The 25,733-nt window shown below is 43.6% G+C and overlaps 1 protein-coding gene across 2 annotated transcripts in view; it reads left to right on the top strand.

Moving 5' to 3' along the window:
• PRR5L (proline rich 5 like) overlaps window positions 1–25,733 on the top strand; it is a 182,260-nt gene that overhangs the window by 124,684 nt on the left and 31,843 nt on the right. For both annotated transcript variants that reach the window (XM_011973468.1, XM_011973469.1), the window contains 3 exons: window positions 5,600–5,648; window positions 18,310–18,367; window positions 23,860–23,951. In XM_011973468.1, the coding sequence (XP_011828858.1) occupies window positions 5,600–5,648; window positions 18,310–18,367; window positions 23,860–23,951 (199 nt within the window). The remainder of the gene's footprint in view (window positions 1–5,599; window positions 5,649–18,309; window positions 18,368–23,859; window positions 23,952–25,733) is intronic.

Below are 25,733 nucleotides of genomic sequence, written 5' to 3'. Positions count from 1 at the left end.
CTTCTTATCCTTTCATCAGCTGGTCTGGCCCTACCTAACATATTACCCACTTTATGAATTTCTCCTGGGTCCTCAGTCCCAGGCATAGGAAATGCTAGCGTGGCTGTACTTGTAGGAAGATGCTGAGAAGGAGTGGGCTGGAGTTTTCAAGACCCTGGGATTCAGAGTCCGGGGTGAAATCATAGCAGCTCATGCTTGCCAAGCCTTGCTGTGGGCCAGGCAGCGTTCTAGCAATTTGATGAGGATTAACCCATTTTACTTGTGCAGTAATCCTATGAAGTAGGTATCCTTATCCTCCCCACATTCTAGGTGAGGAAACTGAAGTATGAAGAATCAGTGAATTTTCCCAGGTCATTGCTAACAACAGCTACTAAGTGGCTGCCAGGATGCAGAGCCAGGCAGCTCTGGGCTCCCTGATCGCAACAAGACACATGTTATCTCTGGCCTGCGCTTGCTCGGGACAGTTTCCTTGTGTATTAAAAGTGAGGCTATTATTGCTGCTTACAGTTCTGTTTTAGGCTTAAATGTGGGAACGCCTACATTGTTGACAGTGGTTTCCAGCACCCAGTAAGTGCTCAATAAACTTTAATTGGAGAAAAATGCCGGGTTCCATCCTAAGAGCAATTTGTTTATTGTTCCTTATGATGATGTTTGTTCTAACAAGTAATTGCTTTTCTGTTGACAGGGCAGCAACCCTAGGATAGAGCGGGAAAAGTGGAAGGGAGGCTGCCAGATTCTAGGCCTGAGCCTCCAAGGAGCTTACGGCCTGGGTGTTAGGAATCAAGATTTTCATCTTTCCTGCATCTAGGGAACCACAAACCACAGCCTCTTTAATTTGGCTGTCTCTCTCCAGCTTTTCTCTTCTTTCTTGTCCTTTACAAATTAAATTGGTAAACGTGAGTAAGGCTATAGGGTGAATTGTCCCATTGTGATTTTGGCCTAGGTATCTAATGCCTTGATATTTTTTATTCTCTTCTTTTGGGTAAGATGACCCTCCTGTGCCCTGTAAAAGAGTGGACCAGATCACTCTCTCGTGGAGCACAGGAGAAATCATTGAGCTGTTTCATCCTTTTCTTCTGGCATCCAGCACCATGTCTAACACATAACATTATGTTTTCAGTAAATGGTTAAGAGTCAAATAATTAATTAATGGGGTCTCCACTCTGAGTTCCTTCTTTTTTTTGATGGGGGAAGGTAGCTTTTAAGTGGGGATGAGTCTGCCAAGTTCCACTGGAGATGGTGTGTTGGAACAGAGGTATGGAAAATCCCCTTCTCTCAATTCAGCTGAGACAAGATAGAGGTTTTTTCAGAAACATTCTTTCCTTATAAACCAATGCAAGCAGAATAAACAGAGTATAGACATGGATTGTAGATTTGCAACATGACTCAGCCACGGTCTGCTCACAGGCTGGCCTAGCCAGCACTGCTGGGGACTCCTGGCCCCCTTTCCTCATCTCTTCACTCTCTATAGTCCTGGGAGAAAGGATTCTTGGGTTACCAGCTTGAGGCAGGTCTGGACTGGTGGGTTGCCAGGACTTGTGGGATTCTCTGTTAGCTGGTAGCCACCCTGCTTCCTGATGTGCCCTTGATAGGGACTTACTCCTGCGATTCTTTCTCGGGCTTCTGACCATTCTGCGATAATCTTGGTGGTGGTTATTAACTTAAGAATCTTAAAAATTTGTTTCTGAATAGGATTGTATTGACGTGGTTCAAAAATTTTACACATATAGCAAGGGTATACAGTAGAGTCTCCCACCCCCGTATCCCAGAAACCAGTTTTCCATTCTCTCTTCCTCGAAGATAAGTATTAGTAACAATAACTTATTGGGTATTCTTCCAGAGTTTCTTGATGTGTATATAAGAAATACATATGGAAACACAGTTGATAACAGTGGATACTTTGTACAAGGTCTGTGGACTGGAGTGGGGTCTGGTGATGTGGTGTCTGCAGGACAGCATCTTCCCCAAACTTCAGGGAATCGGGTCGGCTAAAGTGTTGTGTTGCCCTACGTAATTTCCAGCAACAACTTCAAGCTTCTCCAAGGCTTTATGTGTAGACATGGAGAAGAGAACACACAACCCAGTACTTTTTTACATATGATTTTTAAAAATGCATATGTGGATCGGGCACAGTGGCTCATGCCTGTAATCCCAGCACTTTGGGAGACCAAGGTGGGCAGATCACCTGAGGTCAGGAGTTTGAGGTCAGTCTGGCCAACATGGTGAAACCCTATCTCTACCAAAAGTAGAAAAATTAGCTGGGAGCGGTGTTGGGTGCCTGCTATCCCAGCTACTCAGGAAACTGAGGCACAAGAATCGCTTGAGCCCGGGAGGTGGAAGTTGCAGTGAGCTGAGATGGCACCACTGCACTCCAGCCTGGGCAACAGAGTGAGACTCTGTCTCAATAAAAAACAGCTGATGAATTAAAAAATAAATAAAATGTATTTGTGTTCTCTATGTTTAAAAATCAAGGAGCTGTATATTTTAATTCTAAGGGCCTATGGGGAAACCCATTCATATAGTAATACAGACTTGAACAGCAAGTTATAAGAGTGGAATTGACCAACAAATGTGTTAATGTTATGTAAACTAAAATGTGTATTCTTGTTTTTCTCTTCCCATTTTACAAGATAGCCTGTTGTATGTACACACTGTTCTGTATCTTGCATTGTTTCTTTGCTTACTATGACTTAAATCTTTCATGTCATTATCTAGAGCACTTTTTCACTCCCTTTTTTAAATAGTTGCATAGAATTCCATTGCCTGGATGAACATAATCTTTTTATTAGCACTTTATTGGTGCATATTTATGTTGATTTCTATATTTTGCTGCAATGAAAAACTCTGCACATATGTGACATGTGACCCTGTCTAACCATGTTATCATGCCCAGACAGAAGGCAGGATTTTATAAGGAATAAGGGCAGTGTAGCTTACTGATTTGCCCATGTAGAGCAATAGAATCTTGCCTTAAGTGATCAATAAGGTCTTTTCTGTTCAGATAATTCTATGAACAGTACCTAGTGGAGAAGGCTTTGCATTCTAGATTTGATAAAAGAACAAGTGTGTGGTTCTCCTACTGTACCTGGCTATGGACCATTATATTTAAAGTATATAAAGCAGATGACCACATCACGTCTGGTTCCTCCTCAGTAAAGAAATAGTTATCACTATCAGCATGGTGGAAGGCCCCTCTTCATGTTCTACTTCTTTATTCTTCCCCATTACCATCTCATCACCTCTGTTATAGCTGCTTCTAGCTTCAGAGTCCTTTCTGCTAAGTCTTTGTCTTGGAAGTTGCATTGTCTGCTCTTTAGCTTCTGCTCTGTTGGCTGATTTCTACCTAGACTTCTCTTCCTGGGACCCTCTGCAGAATTCTGGCCTTGACTGTGGCTTGCTGCAATGTAAGGCTCCTGGGCTTCCACCCGCCCTGTAGAGTGAAGCCCCTTTCTGCCCTCCCTGATAGGAGGAGAGGAGATGTCTTGGATTCCTCAACTGGGTAGCATCAGGATGCTTTTCTGCATCCCACTGTGAGATGCCTGGGGCAACCTTTACTTGTTCAATCATATCCAGCCCAAACTCATAATTCCGACACCAGCATAGATCCCTCCTCCATGCTGCTCTCCAGGAGGTTGTCCATAGTTTTTTATCTTGAAGGCCCCCTTAACCCTGACCTCTTTCTTTTTTAATCTTACCTATGGCATCTTCATGAGCACAGTGTTTTCCCACTGTGGGTTCCTTGGGACACCAGTTCCACAGCATATTATATGATCTCAGAACCATGTTAGTCCCTCAGCATCATGAGTACCCAAGATACCTCCTTGGGAAGCTCTGCCCTAAGTAGCCTATTGTTAGGACTTGTTTTTCCACTTGTGCGCAAAGCTTGGCTTCTTCACCTATGGCGTTGAGACTTCCCAAGGACCACGAGGACTTTGTTAGAAGGTGTTTCTCCCTCCTGTGGTCAGAAGCAATCTTCTTACCTCTTCCTGTTTCAAAGCCTCCATCCACTTTAGGCTGCCCCGTAGGTTGCTGTTTCCTGTCTGAGAGACACGTCTAGCCTCTGCCTCAAAGACTAGTGATGCCCAACCTGCTCTTAGTCCAGTGGCTTTTGACAAAGGCTTCCTTCTCTTGGATCAGACCTGCCCACATCTGGGAGAACCCCTGGGTTGTGTTGACCGGGTGGCCCTCCATGAGACTGCCATTAAATTGGCCCTCAAAATGCAGCATCCACGAGAGACATATTTTCTGTCATGGGAAAAGGAAGGTATTTTCTTTGTTCAACGTGTGTTTGTGGTTTTCCAGGGCTTTTTCTGGCACAGAAATTCAAATCATGTGGTTCTCTCTTTTTTTTGTCTTAATTTTATTGTGCCTGTTTTCTCTGCACAAAACAACATCTTGCTGTAACCTCCTGTTTATCCTTCAGTGACATGAGTGAACATGTTTTGGGGGAGTGAATCCTCAGCAAGGGTTGTCAGAAACTTGAGCATTTGCTCCTTATTAGCCATAGCCAATGGGATGAGTAAAGAAAACCATTTGAAATCATGAAGGGTTTACTCCCTAGGGAACTCACTGGATCTGGGGAGCCAGTTATTCTTGTTTTTTTGTTCCCTTACCTTGTCTGGATCAAAATAAAGAATAGTATGGGTGGTTCCATTGTTTGTCACAGGGAAAAGGAGAGCTGGCGTCAATATCTCTATTTTCCATTTGTATTTTATTAGCACTTAAGATTCATTGAAATCATCTTGTGAGTGTATTTATTAACATGCTATCTATCCATCAGCCCCCAAGAAGAGAGCAGAGACCTTGTCTGTCTTAATCACCTTTGAACTCCTGGTGCTAGAACAACGTGTAACACATAAAGAGCCACTCAACACATCTTCATTGCTGGATAAATAAAATCTCTCTGTTCTCCCTGCTGTGGTCCACCTTGAAGACTGCTTCAGTCCATTGGGCATGGGTTGTAAGACCACCCAAACCATGGTACCAAGTTGAATTTTAAGTCAGGGTCGGGGGAGGGGTTCTGGATTTGGAGGAGAGACAGGGTGGAGTTATGGGAAAAGATGTTGATTTTGCAAAAAGTCTGGGTTCAAATCTTGGCTCTGCCACTGACTTGTTTTTGGGAACTCTCTGAGGCATAATTTTTAAAATCTGTACAGGAAGAATAATAATTACTCCTACCCCCCCAACATACACTTTATAATCCTTGGTTGAAGAATATATGAAAAATGTGTTTTAAACTATAAAGTGCTCTGCAAATGTGGAGGAGTGCAAAATGATGGTCTTTCTCTTCTTCTTTTTGCTTCATATAAAGCCAGGTGCCCTGGCCTGCCCCTAGCAGCTCTGCTAGAATTAGGATTTCCTGTGGCTGGCTGCCCTCTTCACAGTGCTACTTTCTCAGAGTGAACTGAGGAACGCATCTTCTAGGATTTCCGTTGCTGCAATTCCATGATAACAATGGGGGCAGGGGGACCAGGACCTAAGAAAGTGCCCCCAACTTCTCAGGCCTGGTCCCACCCCATGCCACTGGTGAGCACATTGTCACCATGAGCTGTACCATCAAGGGCCGCTTGACAATGTTTCTCTTCTCCCTTCTCCCCAGGCGGCTGTTGAAGAGTGAACTTGGATCATTCATTACAGACTATTTTCAGGTAAGCTGTGTGGATATGAGCATCCGTCATTATCATGTATGTGGGGGCATGGACCTAAAGGGGGTGGCCAATACTGTACAATTGGACATTCTTTCAACAGCCAAAATTACATATCCCTAGTCCCTGCTGTGTGCTGTGCGTTGCAGAGGGGCACCAGGCCTGAGTGTCCCGGCAGTTAATGGAGATCCCAGTCCCATGCAGCAGTTCGCAGGCATTTTGGTCTCAGGACCCCTTTACACTCATAAAATATTTTGATCCTTGTCTGGATCAAAATAAAGAATAGTATGTATGGTTCCATTATTTGTCTTATGTCTGTCTTTACCATAATAGAAATTAAACCTGAAGAGCTTTAAAATATATCTTAATTTATTTAAGTAATAAGCCTATTACATACTAGTGCTAATTACATTTTTATGAAAAATAACTCTCAGAATAAAATAGTAAGGAGATGTCTGCATTGTCTGGCTTCATAGAAGACAGTTGGATTCTTATACCTGCTTCACTTTCAATTTGTAATGATATTGCATGTCATGTAGTTTTGGGAAAACTCCACTGTAAACACGTGAATAATGCAAGGGAAAAAAACAGATAGCTTAGTATTACCGAGAAAATAGTTTTGACCGTGGGGATCCCCTAGGGGACCCTGAATCATACTACATCTGGATCCACTGTCTGGATCAGTCAGACTTCTCCCCTGTCTGTAAAGCTAGTGTAAAACTAGTGAGTTTAAGGTTCCAGGACCAATCAGAGGATAGTTTCTCATTCACAGACACAAGCTGTTTTCATGACTCTATCCAAAGTCATATGGTAGAGAGGGAATGGGGAGTGTTGGGTGACAAGGAGTAACTGACTGGACAGCACTTTAGTGAAGTCATAATCCCCACTTCTCATTCATTTGCTGAGTGGGCAAGCTGTTTCACCTCCCTGTGCCTCGGTTTCCTCATCTGTAAAATGCGACTAAACATACAACTTTTCTTAAAAGGTTATTATATGCTTTATGTGAAATAACACATGTAAAGCACTCTGTACATAGTGTGTAGGGGAGCAGTGTAAGGTAGTGGTCAAGATCACAGCCTTTAGAGGCAGAGTGCTTGGGTTTGGTGCCCAGCATAGCCACTTACTAGCTGTGTGACCTTGAGCAAGTTGCTTTACCTCTCTGTATTTCCTTTTCTGTGAAACAACAGTAATAGGACCAAACCTTATAGAGTTGTCATGAAGACTAAATAAGTTATTTATAAAAAGTGCTCAGTGACTAGCAGAGAGAGTAAGACAGTAATAAGTGCTTACTAAATTTATATAAGTGCCTATGTGTTATTCTAAGGTGTAATCCATCTCTTTTAATGGAAAAGTAGCATACAATGCATAACATCTTGGTTTCAGGTTAACAATATTATTCTGTATCCAAATAGAGCATACTTTTAAGACAGTTTAAAGAGATTTTAGGTTTTGAAAACAGTACGGGCATCCTTTTATAATTTTTCTTTATGAGATTCAGGAAGCTTAAACTTTTACATGCACTTTAAAAGAATGACATGTCAGTTGTTTAAAAAAACACACACACACACACACACACACACACACACACACACACGCACACGCGGACAGCTCCTCTAAATCTGGACAAACCGAGACCCAACAGAAGCCTGGAATTCAATCCGGTCATATGTCTCAGCTGCTTGGAAGACAGCTCCTGTTCAGGGAGAGACAAACATAAAGATTAAGAGAGAGATAATTAGTCACAAATGTGAATCATTTCAGTTGCCCTTGACTCAAAGGTCAGTCTTGGCCTCACTCTCTTCTCTTGCTGTCTCTACTGATTGATTTTTTAAAATTCTAACTACAGAGAAGTGGTTTTTCAGTCAGTCCTGGAGAAACCTGCTGAGTTGAATTGCCGTCCTCCTTGACATTTAAAAGCTCCATGGTTTGCTGTGGTTTCAATCAGGTTTTAAATGTCGTTTGTCTTTTGGCGCTGGGGGTTACCCCTAGGGCGGATAGGAAAGGGTGTTTGGGTGGGGACTTGTTTATCTGGGAAGCCCTGAGGTTTTTGGGGGCGGTTAATACTGCTTACAAAGCATGCCAGATGCTTAAAAACTAATAACCACTTGTCATTTCCTATCGGGAACCTAATCAGAGAAGCTGCTATGGGAATAGAGTCTCTTGCCAGGGGTGGGGGCGAGGACTGGTTTTCACAGTTTTAAATCGAAGTTTATTTAAGGTGCTGATCTGGAAACAAGGCTCTCCTAGATATAGTTGTTGTTGTTGTTGTTGTTTTAATAGATTTTAAGTGTCATGTGGGCACACAGCTTTTTTCTTTCTTTCTTTCCTTCCTTCCTTCCTTCCTTTCCTTCTTTCCTTCTTTCCTTCTTTCCTTTCCTTCTTTCCTTCCTTCCTTCCTTCCTTCTTCCTTTCTTTCTTTCTTCCTTTCTTTCCCTCTTTCCGTCTTTCCGTCTGTCTGTCTGTCTGTCTGTCTGTCTTTCTTGTCTGTCTGTCTGTCTTTTGGTTCTCCACTCCCTGCAAAGTTCCTAGAAGATAGTAGATACTCAGTAAACCTTCTTGGGAGAGAGGGAGGGATTTTCTGCCACAGATCACTGAAATGATTTTAGGTGATGCGTGCAATGACATTAAATAACATTAGGCCTTGTGGTTAGAAACTGCTCTCCTCTTTTATTCTCCTTTCACCCTTGGGATTGTGCTAGAGAGGATCTTGAGTTGCACCATGGTGTCCTCTCCCCTCCTTCAGGACTTCATAATCTCTCTTGTTTGAATAAGGAGGAGAAGTCCTCGAACTTAGTGTCTTCAGCTAGGGACACTGACTAGTTAGGATTTCTTAACATTATTTTGTTGGCATTGAGTTGATCGTTGAGTTCCATTTCACTTAGTGTAAATGATATTGCTATGGTTTCGGTTTTAAACCTATTTATGTGTTTAAAAAGTGGATTGATATAAGAAAAATAGTATGCAAAGAATAATCACGTACGTGGCCCTGGCTCTGGCCCTAGTCATGCAGGTGGTTCAAGAGAGACTCAGATTTGGAAAGCCCATTACCAGGTATTGCTTAAAAATGGGCTGGTTTCAAACCATTCACTTTACAGAAGAAATCTCCATATAAGGAGGCACGTCCCAGAGGGAAGGCTTGTAGAGGCGAGCTTAGCCTTCACATTCGACTGTCAGATGTCGTTTCAGAAGGGAAAATCAGGAGGAATGCCAGAAAGTGTGTTCCTCCAGTAAAGGGGCAGAAGGAAGGCCTGAGGACAGATGAGGAATGGAATCCAGGAGTGGACAGGAAAGTCACCAAAACCATGGCTCTGGCTGTTGGGAAAGGTGAAAGATGAGCTTCCTGGGTGCTGGGCTCTGCACTGCAGAGGCTCGGATGGCCATGCCCAGGCATCTGCATTCAGCAGTCAAGTCTGTCTCCTCACCCTGACCCCCACCTCCGAGCTTGCCACTCGTACAGCCCTTTCTGTGGCTCTGCTTTTGAAAGCGAACATTCTTATTTTACATTCTGTGAGTCTTAACACATTTCCCACTTTCCTGAGTGGGAAATAATGAAAATGACCCCGGGTGAGGCCAAGAGAAATCATGTAGGAAAACTGTGCTTATCTCATGTCTGCACACAGAGAAGACAAGCTGTGTGATCTGTGGAAGCCCTGAGAGACGTCCATAAGGCACTGGCCGGAAAAGTCTCTGACATTTCCAGTATTGATTTTTTTCCTTTCCCTCTGTTTTGAATTGTGCCCGGAAGGAAAATTGGGGTTTCCGAGAGAAATGCTATATACTGATGACAGCTCTGAGGGATAATTGGTTTCTTGTAATTTTTGAAACTGATGATATGAAACGTTCTGGATTTTCCTATTTACCTAATTAGGTATCTTGGTGGTTCAGAGCATGGGCGTGTTTGCAGATTGCACTTTCTGCCATTCTGTATTTACTGGCTTTGTTGTGTATATTATAAGCTTCTCCCCCAAGCCCAGAAAGTTCAATTCCTTTTGTTGGAACTGGTGTTTTACTTGATAACAGAAACTCAGGCTAGAGTCGGTGGCTTTGAATGGGTTAATACTAGGCAGAGAGGAAACTTAGCTACCACAGTTGTCAGTAGGTCATGGATACGTGGTAATGTTTGAGATGCATTTGTGTGTGCGCATGTATGCATGTATATTTATTTTTCCATTTGCTGCTAATATCTGCAAGAGTGCCAGGAGGTCAGTTTTCCCTAGAGTTTACAGCATATGGCAGAGAGCTGAAGGAGTGTAGCATTAACTGAAGACCTGAATGGATGGCAAAGACTTTAAATCAGGCCCAGAAAAAGCAATTATACTTTGTGGGAACAAAGATAGGACTTCTGAGGATTCTTGGCAAGCTGGATGGAGAGAAGATCAAGAGTGGTGAAGGTAACTTTTGTGATTTCTAAATCCAAACTGAGGAGGAGACAGAAGTTTCAGCTGTTCTTTGATCAGCTGGACAGGCTTCTCTAACAAGCAGGACTCCCAAAATGGGAAAAGAGCTAATTGGGTGAACAGAGAGTAGTAAAAGGAATTCCACATACACCCTTCTTTCAAGGTAAAATTGAGGCCTATCCACACAGGGGGGCTTTGAACAAGTGGAACGGGGATCTGGTGAGAAGACAGAGGAGAAGTTATGTTTTTAGGTGAGAGGTCATTAGAGGTTGCATTTTTTTTTTTATTTGGCCAGTACTTAGAGAAGAACAGCATTGTGGAATCTGTAAGCTTTGGGGTGGCCTAGAAGCTCCCATTGGCCACCGTGAGGGGTGAGAATGAGGTGGAGCCAGACTGGGGGCTTTGAGAAGCATCCCTGGGTGTCTTGGGCTACTCACTGTGGAGCTCGCTGCCTGCCAGAGGTCACTTTTCAGCAGCTTTGCTGTTTTTAATCTCCTTAGCAATTATTTGAATTTTGTGCAATTAGTTGAGTATTTTGATTGTACTTTATCATACTTTATGAGTTTATGCGGAAAAAATGGATCTTGAAATTGATGACCATAGGTCGTAATATAATTGAGATAAAGATGAAAATCGATAGGCTTGCAGAAGTGGTAAATCTTTATCCTCATTGGACTCAGGTAATTGCACATCAGTTGTGGAAGAAAGGAGCACATGGATACCAAAGGCTGAAAATATATCACCCAAAAATGAGCTCTGAAGATGAGGTGTAATTAGGGATTTCATAATCCTTTCAAGCTCTGGGGGGACAGAATTCCTCCTAAATCATGGAAGTGTGGTATTCTACATGAGTATGTATTTGCAGGAACTCACTATGTATGGAATTTGGTGATTCATTGTAGATGAGAAAGGAATAGCAGGAGCCAGGCTTAGGGCATTGATGGGGGAGGCATAAAAGGTAGGAGCAGATGCTGGAAACAGTGTGGTATTAAAATAGTGAAAACACTCGGTGATTCAGTGGGCATGAGAAGTAGAAACTGAGCTGGAAGCGTCCGGAAATTTTTGTTCAATATGGAAAGCAATAAGGTGACTTTCTCTGAGGCTCTTTAAGAACTATAAGGAGAACAGAATTAATGATGATGGTAATGACAGCTAACATTTTCAAGCACGTACATGCTGGGCATTGTTCCAAGCTGAAGGTTCTCAAAGTATGGTTCCCGAACCAGGGGCTTCAGTATCAGCTGGGAATCTGTTAGAGAAGCAAATTCTAACTGAATCAGAAACTCTGGGGTTGGGGCCCAAGCAATCTGTTTTTTTTTTTTTTTTTTAAGACAAAGTCTCACTCTTGTCACCCAGGCTGGAGTACAATGGCACGATCTTGGCTCAGTGCAATCTCCGCCTCCCAGGTTCAAGCAATTCTTCTGCCTTAGCCTCCTGAGTAGTTGGGATTATAGGGACACCCCACCATGCCCGGCTAATTTTTGTAATTTTAGTAGAGACGGGATTTCATCATCTTGGTCAGGCTGGTCTTGAACTCCTGACTTCAGGTGATCCACCTGCCTCGGCCTCCCGAAGTGCTGGGATTACAGGTGTGAGCCACCGCACCGAGCCACAATCTGCGTTTTGATGAGTCCTGCGTGATTGTGAGGCATGCTCAAGTCTGGCAATGCTTTCAGCGTTTCTCCTGGGCTAACTCATTTATTCCTTCTGATGACTGATGAGGATGGTTCTGTTATTATGTATCCCCCTTTTACAGATGCTGCCACTGAGGCTCAGAGATGGGGGTTATTTGTCTAAGATACAAATACATACAGCTAGTAAATGGTGGCACGAAGACCCAGCCCAGGTCATCTGGCCACAGAAGAAAAATCTCTTGGATTATGTTTAAATGCCCTCAAGGAATCCCCAGGAAAAAAATCCCAAAAACCCAGGCAGGAGGAGTTCCAGGTTTACTTTATTTGTTGTTGTTTTTGTTTTGAGTGTTCAGCAAATCAGACATGGACTGTCTTCCTTCTTCCTTATAAACATAACCGTTTGAAAGCCCGAATTCACCCTTGAATTATGGCTGAAACAGTGCTAAATGAAGAATTAGTATTAGCACCGAGTTTCCACTTCTTCAGTCTCCATTTGGGGACTTCTCGTGAGTCTCATCACACTTACACACACCAACATTGGCTTATTAGGAATTCTCTGGGCCTGGGAGTAAGTTGTGTTTGTAAGGCTTTGTTGTTTATCTAGGAAAGCTTCCAGGTTCACAGGAGATGTACACATCATTAGAGGTGATGGCTGACCTTTCAAAGTCATAGAGAAAAAAAAACTGGAAGTGGCCTATGATTTCCAGCCCTGGGTTTATGCCAACAATGGGAACCTTCTAAGACGTTGATATCTCCGGAAGCAAATGTCTGGAGTGAAACTGGTTAACACAGGTTCTGGGAAGGCAGAGCAACACAGCTGCTTTCCCTCTGGGGTAGGAAAGAATATCTCATTTGGGAATGGAATCCACTCGAGTGCCAGGCACTCTCCTTGCTAGATGTTGAATGTGGATAGTTGAGAGGAAGGCCCAGTTGGGTGGAGGCCCTGTGGCAGAACCCAGTTACATGGCCTGAGATTGCCAAGCCAACTGCCCCAGTATCTGAATCTGTAATGGATCCCATTTGCTTTCTTCTCTGGGCAAGGACATAAGAAACCTCTCTAAGGCAGGAAAGCATGATGTCTAAAAGCACCAGCCCTTCTACCAGTAGATCTGGGTTCTAATCCTTGTTAGAACACTGACTAGCTGTGTGCCCTCAGCCTTGTTACTTAACCTCTTTGATCATCAGTTCTCTTAATAGTAATCCAGGTGGAATCATGGGACCTACTTCATATGGTTGATGTGGTTGCTAAGTGAGGTGACGTATAAAAAGTGTCCGGTTACATCGTGAGCAGTCAACAAGTGATAAGTATTTGTATCAGTATTTTTATTACTATTGCTAAGTAAACCAGAAGAATATAATAGGGGAAAGATTTGGGCTTTGGATGCAGACCAACCTTGGTGCAAAGTCTGATCTCACATTTGCTAGTTGCTTCTTCGAGCCTCAAATTCTTTATTTGTAAAAAGTGGACAGGTTGTGGTGAAAGTAAAATGTGAGAAGGCAGCAAAAGACTGTAAGACAGTGTCTGATACTGAGTAAAAACCAATAACTGACTCCACTGGCATTCTTACTGCCATTATCATCACCCCTAAAACATTAAAAGGGACGGTATCTAGCAGCTTAGCATTTACAGAATTCCTGCTTCCTGGTCTCCGTGGAAAGTTCTTCCTGCTGGGAAGATGGGGTTCTCCCTGGTGACCCATCTCATCTGGGTCCCTCCCACCGGGTTGGGAAGGTGCCTGCTTGGCAGGAGGCATGCATCGTTGGTAGCCCCACACCACCCACGGCCACCCTCTGCTCTGTTCTGCCCACTCCTCCAACTCGCTCTCTGCGATGACCCGGGAGGAGCCCGGGTCTTTCCTGTCCATTGAAGACTGGTGGTTTTAGATGCCTTTCCCCAAACATCTTGTTGACATTTTTCCTAGCTAAGCCTCATTTTTCTGTTTGCAGCCCATTTTTCTATGTCTTAGGAAAAATAGATATGTCAGCTGTTTTTCTTTTTCACTTCCATGTCCTCTGCCACTTCATTAGAGTGCGACTTGACTGTGTCCAAGTTCATGTATCGGGTGGGGAGAGGATGCATTAAGTAACAGTGGGCCCAGTTCCAAGTCCCAAGTTGCTTCCTGGGTGGTTACTATTTAGTAACTGTTTTTGGCTTAGTCTTCCGCCTGGGGAGGTGGTGGGGTTGGTGCCATCAGGCAAGGAGTAGGACAAGAGAAACTTGGGCCTTCTCCAGCTCTGTTACCATACAGCTCCATCACTACAGCTCAGCAGCCAGCAAACATTCAGAAACTTCTGGAGTCAGGCATTCGTCAGGAGATGGGAATACTGTGAGGTGAGGTCCAGGAAGACTGGACACTTAGGAAGAACACACAATGCAAGATGGCTGCCTGAGCCAAGGCTGGGTTTCGCCCCGCCTTCAACCCATTTGAGCAGGCTTAAGCCCCACAGATGTTAAGTTGGCATATCTTTAGGTGAAGTGACAGGGTGAGCTTCATAATTTGCAGAAGCCAGTCCAGAAGGAACATGTGGGTACTCAGCATTCTGTGCAGGGACTCCTGAATGCCATTCTTCTCACCACCTCTAATGTCAACAGTGGTGTCCCTGGCTTCTTCTAAAATAACTCTACTAACCAGACTGGTGTAGGGATGCCAATCTCCCCTTCCCACGGGCCTGCCACTGCAGCTCATAGTGGGCAGGGGTCCCCAGGAGATTGCACGTCTGCACTGGGCACTCTTGGTACCTAGATGGAGGGTGGGTGAGAGGTCCCCGTTGAGTCAGCAGCAATTGCACTGCAGCACTGCCAGTCCAGGGAGTGCAGGATGGCTGGCACTATGCCTCTCCCCAAGACATTGCAGGGCGCATGCCCAGTCCTGACTCTCCCTGTACAGGTGCGGAGGCCTCCACCAACATGACTCCGTCAGTACCTTGGGAGCAGGGTGACACTGGTGATGGAGCCCAGGCACCAGGGGTGAGGTGTAGGTGCCTGAAAATCCCTCCTGGGGAGGTGGTGAGGAGGCAGGACCATGAGTGAGCTGAAGCTTTAGATGCCAGTGCATGTTCACTTAGAAAACACAAATTCAAAGATAAAAATACTAAGAATCAAAGATGGCAACTGCAGAGCACCCAACCACAAGTGGAGGCCTTCAGAGTACAAGGCCCTTAAGAATGCAAGACCCTTTCGGGCTCAAATTTTCTAGAGAGGAGATTTGGGGTTCAGTTTGAGACCCATTAGCAAAGCTGGAAGATGCAGCTGTGGCTCAGATGTTGGAGCATAAATGAATGGGCACACCTCCACTGGGTGGATGGCAGTGGTTCCCCAGTGAAGAGGGGCCTGGGGCTTGGCTAACTCAAAAGATCCTTACTCTGACAGTGTGTGCTGAATAAAATGTGAGTAGTAGAGAGACTGAGCCTCACTCTCATGTCTTTTATTGGAATTGTGGAGAGGGAGACCCTACTTCTAGCCTCAGTTTATACAACTATAAGGTAAGAGCAAAATCTACAGACTCCTGGGAGCAGGAAGTTATATAAGGATTTTCAAGATACCTTTGAGAAAGGTACGTTAGCCTCCTGGAAAATGGAAATGGATCCACTAAATATCATTAAAATGTGTGTGACCAATTGGTTTTGACCATAGGACTGGGGAGAGGAGAATGTCTATATGATTCTTAAGACCCCTTCTAACCTCAAGTTTGTGTTTCTCTTATTTTGGTCTAAGCTGTAGAATTTCCATGCTGTGTATTGTGAGAAGTTTTAAAGGAGTATTTTCTTTATCATTTCTCCATAATATAGGAATAATTACTTTTCCTTGAAAATATATAAAAAAGATTTTTTTTCCTAATGGCTCCTTGAAGGGAGAAGACCTTGAAAGGAGAAGAAAGGAAAATCCAGGCCATGTTTTAAGGTTTATTCCATAAGATATGGACAATGTAATTTTCAAATGATTTTCTAATTCAAATGAAGAAAATGGCAACAAACTTAGGGACCCTATAGCACTTATTCTTCTTAAAAATACTCTGTCTTTTATCTTGACTTCTTAAAAGTAAAAAATGATTTTTATCACTAAAATAGTATATATATTCAGTAAATATTTATTAGGTACCTACTATGTTCTAGGTACTATACCAGGAGCCAAGGATATTAACTAAAATAAGACATGCCCTCACTCCTAAGGACCTAAAATTCTAACAGATGAATGGTTTGAATTAATTTCTGTTAACTCACGCTATCACCTGGACTAGGTTTTTATTTCTGTCCATGCCTCAGTTCCCCCATCCTCCCTCCATGTAGATAATTATAGTGATAGAACAACATGATGAAAATTGCATCACAGAGGCGATCTCTATTACCTCTATAGGTGCATTTCAGAAATGTGAAATTAGGGAGGGTTAAGAAAGTTGTTTTAATAGAAGCCTGGGACATCAGTGTTGACACTAGAGGTGCTGAGAAGAATGGCATTCAGGAGCCCGTGCACAGAATGCTAAGGGGACGTTCTGAGAACCTCACCTGGACTAGGTGTAAGGGACCAGCCAGGCGGAGACTGCAGGGCACAATTGAGATTTGTGCTCAGAAGTATTCAGTGGAGTGGTTGCCATCTGAACATACCTCCACAGACCACTCATGTCCAGCTCAGCTGTCACAAGATGTCAATTTGGTGCTGGGGTATTTTCTTGCTTTCTGACCCAGAAAGTCTTACCATGACCCAGCTGGGGTTCATGAACTTGGCTGGAAGCTACAGAACAGGTTAGGGCTTTGTCTTTATTACCTATGTGTTTCACAGTTCTTTGTGAAGGAATTGCTTTTTTTTTTTCTTTAACAAAGTTGGTGTATTCCTATATGGTGTCACTGTAATTTTGATTTGGTGTTCTAGCTGCCATCTTGAAACTACATGGTGGCTGGGTGTGGTGGCTCACGCCTGTAATCCCAACACTTTGTGAGGCAGAGGTGGGCAGATCACTTGAGGTCAGAAGTTCGAGACCAGCCCGGCCAAAATGGTGAAACCCTGTCTCTACTAAAAAAGTACAAAAATTAGCTGGGCATGGTGGCTGGTGCCTGTAATCCCATCTACATGGGAGGATGAGGTGGGAGAATTGCGTGAACCTGGGAGGCAGAGGTTGTAGTGAGCCAAGATCCCACCACTGCATTTCAGCCTGGGTGACAGATCAAGGCTCCGTCTCAAAAAGAACTACATGGTGACCAGTTACTTTCTCTAATTAGGTCGTATTTTGTAAATCCTAATAGGACTGTGAATTTGCTTAATGTGTATCCATCACAGAAATGGGATAGTACCTTTGATAAAATGTTCTATTAGTACATTTTATAAAGGCCCATTCACTACTGACTCTCGGCCTCCCACTCCTTTTGTGAAGTTGGGCTGAGATAGCAGTTATTACTATTGCTACCACCAATGCTGATTACTAGGGACATAAAATACTGTGTGTATGTGTTTATAGTGATTAATCATGTTTATAATGATTAATGTGTTTATAGTGATTAATGTGTTTATAATGATTATAATGAAGAATGTTATGGTATTGCTAGTATGCCATTTTACAGAGGAAGAGCTTGGGACTCAGGGAAATTAAATACAAAATCGCACAGCTAGAATGTAGCTGACTGGAACTTGAACTGATACCCAAGTTCTTTCCACTCTGCTCCATATGCTTCTTTTATCATTGCAATAGGGTCTAGGGTTTTATAAAGGAGAAGGCTAAAGAATGCATTAGGTCCTTTGGTAAGACACATTATCACCTTTGCAGCTGCCTCTCCCATAATCATAGGCCTTGTTAATCTAACAATGTAACATGAGTGTAAAGACACCAGCCCGTCATTGATCTCTGAGCAGAGGCTGCTCCATGTCTTAGGGGGCCAGCTGTAGCCTTTCAAGGGAAGAAAGGGGTCTGGGTGGGAAGACTTGCTGGAAGGCAGTGAAGTGGAGTGGAAAGAACATGGCTTACAGACTCAAGAAGACCAGATCTGTCTCCCTTGAGTAAGTCTCTTCACTGACCATCAGTAAAGTGAGGACAGTAGCACCAACTTGATAGGACTGAATTAAATGAGATGAAGGATATAAAGCTTATGATGTAGACAGGACACTCAACAATTGTTAGTTGCAGTTGCAAGAAGACTTTACTTTTCTCTTTCCACAATTTCCCATGTGCACATTCATCGACAGATGCATATTCATTGCTGCTTAAGATTTTGCACGCAGTCTCTTTCATGCTAGTGTGAGAAGCCCTAAATTTATGTTTTTTTAAATATGTTATTTCTGCATAGTTTCCCATTGCCTCAGTGCTCCCTTTTGTGAGTTTAGATCACTAAGGGCCTCTAGGACACTGGGTGTCAACAATAGCGAATTCATTCAAGCTTGTGTCATGCCTTTTTCCTGGTCTGAGGGATGAAGGTGGCGGTTGGGGTTGCCTCTTATCTCACTCGCTCTTTTGCTATGGGAAGTCTTACTGTCTTCTCCTGAAGCCTTGGCCTTCCAAGAGGAGAAAAGGCTTCTTAAACTCGGAGGCATGGCTAGAACACAAGTGCCTAGAACTCTGTGCCCTTGCCCACTGGAAGTGGAAGAGGGTTCATCACTCACGCTCTAGAGTTGCCCAGATTCTTATGTTCTTTGTTCTCTTTTGGCAGAACCAGCTTCTTGCAAAAGGACTGTTCTTTGTGGAGGAGAAGATCAAGCTGTGTGAAGGCAAGTACAAGACAGCCCTGATAGATTGGGGCCTCTGTGACTCAGCCTTTGATGTCTGAACAGCTGAGATGCTTCTGTCCAGAAGTGACAGACTCCAATCGAGTGATTCACCCTGTCCATTTCCTTCCTACCTAGGCAGCAGCACTTTCATTTGAGTCAGCTACTCACAGCATTGCAAGTCAGAACTGTGTTTCAGAGAAATGTAGTGGGATGGGGTGGTTTCTTTGGAGACCTTGTTCAGGTCTCCTTTTTTTTTTTGGTTTGTTTGTTTGTTTGTTTGTTTGTTTAATGGGATGCAGGCTAGGGGTCTCTTTTGAAGGAATAAGTTACTCTGTGAATCCTCCATGCTATTTCCTCTGGTCTGCCCCGAGCTATTTCCTACAGACCTTTGTAATATTTCTAGGGAGTCATAGAGGAGTCCTGTCCATTTGGGGGACATTAGGCTAAGCAGGTACTCACTCAATACTGTATGATTTGATAGACAAAGGGAAATTTCTTGATCTTGGATTTTAAAGTCCAACCGACAGGAGAGAAAGGAACTGAATGGAGATGGAAACAGGTTCCAACGGCAAGAATTGGTCAACCCCATGACTCTACCAAGGGCTACTTTTAGCTCCCACCAAAGTAGGACTTGATCTTAGCTTGCCACCTACGTCTTGGGTGACTTTTGGTTAGTTACTAGTTTCTCCAAGTCTCAGCTTTTATCATTTTTGAAGTGATAAATTGGGGTGAGGGGTTGTAGGGAACATCAGGCACATGAGTGGCGTAGCACCATACCTGGCACACAGCAGGTGTACATACCGGACCCTTTCTTTTTTTTTTTCTGCTCCAGCCTAATGACCCATAGATCAAACTTACTTCCAGGCCCAGACTTATTAGGTGTCATGTCATCATCCTTTTGTTTCTCCCCATTCCCTGGGAGAGACACTAGTGTGTCCAGGAAAGGGGCTCCTAGAAAGACAAAGTAGGAAGGAAAAGGAGAAACTGACGCTGGAAAGTTCCGAGGTCCGGCATACGGTAAATGCTTACCAAGCCTTGGGAAGAATAGAGGTTAGAAATTAACCTTTGCACATTTGAGAGTTGGCTGAACCTGTAGCCATTCTTCCCTTGAATACATCGATGACATTATTTTTTTTTCAAACTTATAAATACCCAGTAATCCAAGGCCTTCAGAAAAAAATTTTAAATTGTGGTTAAACAAAACCCCACACAATATAAAATATACCCTCTGTATAATTGCAGTACTTTACAGTTCAGTAGTGTTAATTATATTCACATTGTTGTGTAACATCTCTAGAACTTTATCTTGCAAAACGGAAACTCCATGTCCATTGAACAACCCCCAACATTTTGCTCCCTTTCCTCAGCCCCTGACAGCCACCATCCTATTTTTTGTTTCCGTGCTTTGACTACTCTAGGCATATTATAATTGGAATCATACGGTATTTGTCCTTTTGTGACTGGCTTAGTTTCATTCAGCATAAGGTCCGCAAATTCACGTTGTAGCATGTGACAGGATTCCCTTCTTATTTTAAGGCTAATATTCCATTGTATGTGCATGCTACATTTGCTTTATCTTCTCATGTGTCAAAGGAAGGGGCTTATTCTTAGGTGACTTGCTTAAGAATTTAGTGGGTCTTTTGCATTTTATTTATTTATTCATTTTTGAGACAGAGTCTCACTTCTGTGGCCCAGGCTGGAGAGCAGTGGCGCGATCTCGACTCACGGCAACCTCTACCTCCCAGGTTCAAGCGATTCTCATGCCTCAGCCTCTTGAGTAGCTGGGATTACAGGCACCTGCCACCACACCTGGCTAATTTTTGTATTTTTAGTAGGGGTTTCACCTTGTTGGCCAGGCTGGTCTCAACTGACCTCAAACGATCCACCGTCTTGAACTCCCAAAGTTCTGGGATTATAGGCATGAGCCACTGTGCCCGGCCCTCTTTTGCATTTTGGAGTCAGGCTAGTACAAAAATGTGGAAGACAACTGCCTGGTAAAGGGAGGGGAAAGAAATATTGTCCCTAGTCACATAAATTGTATGTATGTTATCTGGGGAGTTATTACAAGCTCCTGGAAATGTGGAAAAACAGCTCTATGAAAAAGATACTGAATAAAACCAGAGGTTCAAGTGCCCTTAAAAGGGGAAGTTGAATGTCTCTCACCCGAATAACCCTCATCATAGATACACTCAGAGTGAAAACTCAGAAATGGGGCTAGACAGGATGAACAAAGTTCATCCCACATTCTATGCCCCTGCCCTGGCGTGGCCTGAGAGCACCAGGCCTGGGGTATTCTCTCTGAGTCTCTTCTAGTTCCGGAGTTCTGGTGTCGGGGCCTTTTCTGTACAGTGAATGGGCATGTGGGGAGCCTTTAAGGGACTCTGCCATCTTCAACCAGGCATTTCTACTGTTTAATTTTATGTATTAGAACTCCAAGAAAAATTCTGTTTGAATAAAAGGATTCTCTTGCTATAAAACAAAGTTTGAAAACAATTAATATGATATGTCCAGTCACTGAACAAACTCCTCTTTGTTGACATCTCTGCTTAGATACTTACATGTCTATATATACACACCCCTTCTTTACTGCTGCAGAAAAGACAGGTGGCTGTTCATACCCACCTGTTGCTCTTTTGTGGGCAGAAGATGCCATGTTAAGTTCATCTTTTCTAGAGCCTTAGTGACCTTGAGTCTTAGGAAGTTTCTGACACTTACCTATATACTTCTGGTGACCTAAACTGCTGTGTTACATTAGAGGGCAGATGTATAGGACAGTCATCTAGAACCATCCATCCAACCCCCTTCATTTTTGCAGGGAGCTAAGTCCTTGACTTATGGGCTGTTTCTGGAAGGGAAGGCAGCTGTGTTCTTTAACCCTTTCTCCCCCAGGGCTGCCCTGTTGCTGTGTCTGTGTCTGTCTGATGTTCTTCTCTGAACACTTTCCAAAACCTCCATTACTCTCTGAAGTTTGCAGCCAGCAATTAGACCTGGGTTCTTGGGAGGCGTGTTACTGCTGCTAGGTTGCAGAATTACCTTGTGTGTCAATGAGCATCCTGTCTTGGCACTGAAAGGGGGAGTAAGTAGGCACCAGTGCCAACCTGCAAGGTTCTCTCTTCTTCCCTTCCTTCAGATCAAGAGGGCCTCTGCTTGTCTTGGTTGTAGAAGGCTTAAGATAAGGGACATCAACAGAGAAGCTGGAGTCACCTTTTACCATGTGGGGTACATTATCCAGGTGCTGGAGTTCACCTTGGTTCTAGGAACCAGGATGACTCAGTATGTGAGATGGTCCTTTTAGACTTCCCCTTCCTCCTCCCTGCAGTGAAACAGCATAGCCTGCATTTGAAAGAGGATACTGACTGCTTCAATCAAATGTTTATTTGATTATCTACTATGAGCCAGTACGTTGCTAGGTGCTGGGGAGTCAGGAGTCAGAGAAACCATCACAGCAGTACAGGCCCTCATGGAGCTCACACATGAATCAAATCATCACCAAGTATAAAACTGTACCCAGGACAAGTACTAAGAATACAATCTGTAGCAGAGTGGTTTGACCAATGGGGAGAGACTTTCTCCTAGAAGTGATGTTCAAGCTGCAACTAGAAAGATCAACAGAAGTAGGTTAGGCAAAGAAGGGAGAGAAAGAGCAGTCAAGGCAGAAGGGCCAGCACATGCAAAGGCCCTGTGGCATGAGAGAGAAGGGTGACTGCAAGAGAGATCATTAGAGCCCAAAGGCCAACAGGAATACAGAAGAGGATTGAGACCTAGAAGGAGGAGACGGATTCTCCTGGGCTGTGTAGATCATATTATTCAGGTTTTCTTTATCCTAGGAGCAAAGGAAAATGTTCATGCTAACTATTAAGTCCTGTTCCACACTGTCCCATATTTGGGTTAAATGGTAACCTCCTTCTACTCACCAGTCCCAGTATCTGCAAAAATTTATACACTTGGCGCTTTCCATCCATTCAAGCAAAGCTTTTAAAAGACTGATTTATTGAAGTGGCTGCACCATCCTTAGCACTAGTAATATAGTGATGAGCAAGACAGACAGGGCCCCATTCCCACTCCCATTCCAGTGACAAGACAGAGAAGTGAATAAACCGTTCCAATAAAGTGTGATCAGTGGTTTGCACAGGAAAGTTGAGGGTGCCCTGGATTTGCATTTTCCCCCTGTGAATTTCACCCTGACCTTTCAAAATCTGCACATCTTTGGACCTGCTGGCTACTAGTCATGCCCTTGTTCTATTCTCTCTCCCCAGCCACTGCTTTTATTGCCCATTAAATTAATAGACGGTGCCAAATGAATCTTTCAAGATTTATTCAGTGGAACTGGCAGTGTCTTGCCAAACGTGTCTCTCAGTGTCTAATCTTGGCTGACCCAGTTTCTCTGCCTGGGATGAGCTGAGGCAGTGACCAATATCAGCTCTGATATCTAGGTCATTAAACAGCAACTGCTATGCAGGCCCTTCTCTGCCAGGGCCCGTCTTTCTTGGAGGTGCAGAGTTCCTCACACAGCCTTCCGATGGTATTGGGTGACCTGTGTGCTCCAGCCTGGGGTAGCAGGGACACTTGGCTGTAGCTTAGGCTTCCTCATCCTGGGAGTAAGTAGGGACAGCATCAGGAGTCAGGTGCTGTGTTTTGCAGAGGGCCTTTTCAGAGAATGCTGCCCTCCCAGTTACTGTAAAGAAGTGGGTGGAGAAAACAGTTTCCAGATCCTCTTTCTGCCTCTCTCCATTGACAGCTGAAGTCCAGAATAAGCCCAGTGTCTTAATGAGTAAGAAAACAAAACATTATATAGCGGTGCACATGATCTTCCCGGATTAGCCTGGCCAAGAGCATGGGTTCTGGAATCACAGCTCTGCCTTTGAGCTGTGTGACTTTGGGGCAGTTAGTTGGCCTCTCTGAGCCTGTAAAGCGGGGGTATTAGAGTCTAGTCATGAGATATCTTATAGGTAAGTAAACTAGCATTGTGCTGGATAATGTTGTAACCATTCATGTGATAACAGTTACTGTGTCATTCTAAGATGTCAGCTCCCTTTTCTGGATTGGAGGATGGAAAGGCATATTTGCATATTTTCCGTTGGATTTTCCCACCCAGTCCTACATTTACTATAGTAACACCTTGTAGATGAAATGTAAGTAATGCGCTCTCTTCCCTCCCCACACCTAATGCTGCGTCTCCCATTCAGAGTCTTACTAGTGAAGACTGGTAAGTTTAGATTACTTATTAGTAAGACCAGTGAGCTAAGATCAATGCATGCATCCTTGTGAGATGGAATATATTTCTGCCCTGAGGATTTCTGTTGGTCTTAGCCTGGAATGAAGATCCTGCAGTACCACACCTCTGCTCTCTGGGCTTTAATAGCTCCTGGCTGCAAGTTTGTTAGCATGTGCAACTTAGACATTTTATGTGGAACTGTCTTCTGGCCTCTTCTACAAATAATGACAAATTCTTTTCTTTCTTCCTCCCTTCCCATCTTCTCGCCCTCTTGTAGGTGAAAATCGCATTGAGGTTCTGGCTGAAGTCTGGGACCACTTCTTCACTGAGACTCTCCCTACCCTGCAGGCAATATTTTATCCAGTTCAGGTTAGTCTCACTGGGGAACACTTCCTGTCATCCTCAGCAGTCTGTCTTCTCTCCTGGCCTTTGCAGCCTGGGGGCTCCTGGTAAATGGGAGAAAACTTGGAGATTGGGCACTTGCATTGGTTAAGGAGTTTAGAGATGTTTTAAGGGCTCTCTGGTTCTATATTTAGTATCTAACTTCAAGTGAAGAAGAGTGCCTGCATAACTAGCAATTTTTAGGCTCTTGTTACCCTCTTGGTTTTGAGTATGTCTTTATATTCTTGGAGTGGTTTGTTTTTCTTAGTTTTCAAAAGTAGAGAAGTTGGGGGGAAGGGAGATTTTTTTTTTTTTTTTTTTTTTTCCCCCCTTTTTCTTTTTTCCCCCCTTTTTTTTTTTTTTTTTTTTTTAAAGCACAATTTTAAAGCAAGTTTGCTGTTGCCTTCAAATCATGAAAAAGGAGTAACATTCCGTGTTCCTCTGTAAGGGATCCTACGTGATTTAGTAGGAGGAACGCCGGACTAGGAATCCGTAGACTTAGATTCAAGAGTGTGGGTTTGGGCAGAGTCGTTTATCTTCTGTGAGCATAGCTCCATTGTATCTCCAGCAAAACGAGGAATTTAGAGTAGAATATGAATGACACCTCTAGTATTCTTATTCTGTGGCCTCCACTCCTTCTACCATTTGTGTTGATATCCTTGCCCCCTTGTCTCTGTAGAGCTAATACCACGATGATCACTGCCAGGTCGATGCCACCCCTAAGGAAGGTTGACCTGTAGATGTTCCTCTCCAAAATACATGTCTCTCTCACTTAAGCTGCAGTGTGCTCACTCTTCTCTCCTCCCACTGTGGTTGAGGCTTCATATGTAATTAGGTATTGTTGAAGTGTGGGTGTCGTATGCAGAGGAACACAGCCATTAAGCAATGGGTAGAATGACCTTATGCCAGAGGTCAAGGCCCACGTGGACTGTTTGGTCTGAACAGTGTTTTAAAGGAATTTTGAATTGCTGAAAACATATGTCAAATATCTAAAACCTGGGAGGTTAGGCTTATAGATTCCATTTTCCATGTTAGACCCACCCCATAACATTTCCAGTAAGATAGTACAGATAGAAGCCTCTGTCCTGTAGCCTGCAGAAACCTTCCCCTTCCTTGCAGTAGTCACCCATCAGCCATCAGTGAGTCTTCTCTCAGGAAGACAGACATGGGGATAAGGTTGCCAGATTAAGCATATAAAAATACAGGATGTTGGCTGGGCACAGCAGTTTGGGAGGTTGAGGCGGGTAGATCACTTGAGTCCAGGAGTTTGAGACCAGTCTGGGCAACAAATGAAAACCCATCTCTCTTTAAAAAAATCAGCCAGACATGGTGGCATGTGTCTGTAGTCTCAGGTATAGGGAGGCTGAAGTAGGAGGATCACTTGAGCCCAGAAGATCAAAGCTGCAGTGAGCCGAGATTGCACCACTGCACTTCAACCTGGGAGACAGAGCAAAACCCTGTCTCTAAATAAACAAACAAGCAAACAAACAGGATGCTGAGTTATATTTGAATTGCATATATAAGCAAATAATGCAATATTTGGGACATAGTTATACTGAAAAACTCTTCAAATTTACTGGGCATCCTGTGTTTTATCCGGCAACCCTACTGGAAGGGGGGTGTACAGAAAAGGCCTGGATTTGTAAGTCGACAAAGGGGCATGTTGAATCAGTACCTGGTGCCTCCTGTGTTTATTTATTTATTTATTATTATTATACTTTAAGTTCTAGGGTACATGTGCACAGCGTGCAGGTTTGTTACATATGTATA

This window comes from Mandrillus leucophaeus, unplaced genomic scaffold, assembly GCF_000951045.1.
Source record: "Mandrillus leucophaeus isolate KB7577 unplaced genomic scaffold, Mleu.le_1.0 Scaffold138, whole genome shotgun sequence".
NCBI classification, from domain to species: Eukaryota; Metazoa; Chordata; class Mammalia; order Primates; family Cercopithecidae; genus Mandrillus; species Mandrillus leucophaeus.
The sequence above is the reverse complement of the archived record's forward strand: the minus strand, read 5'-3'. Positions and strand labels throughout refer to the sequence as shown.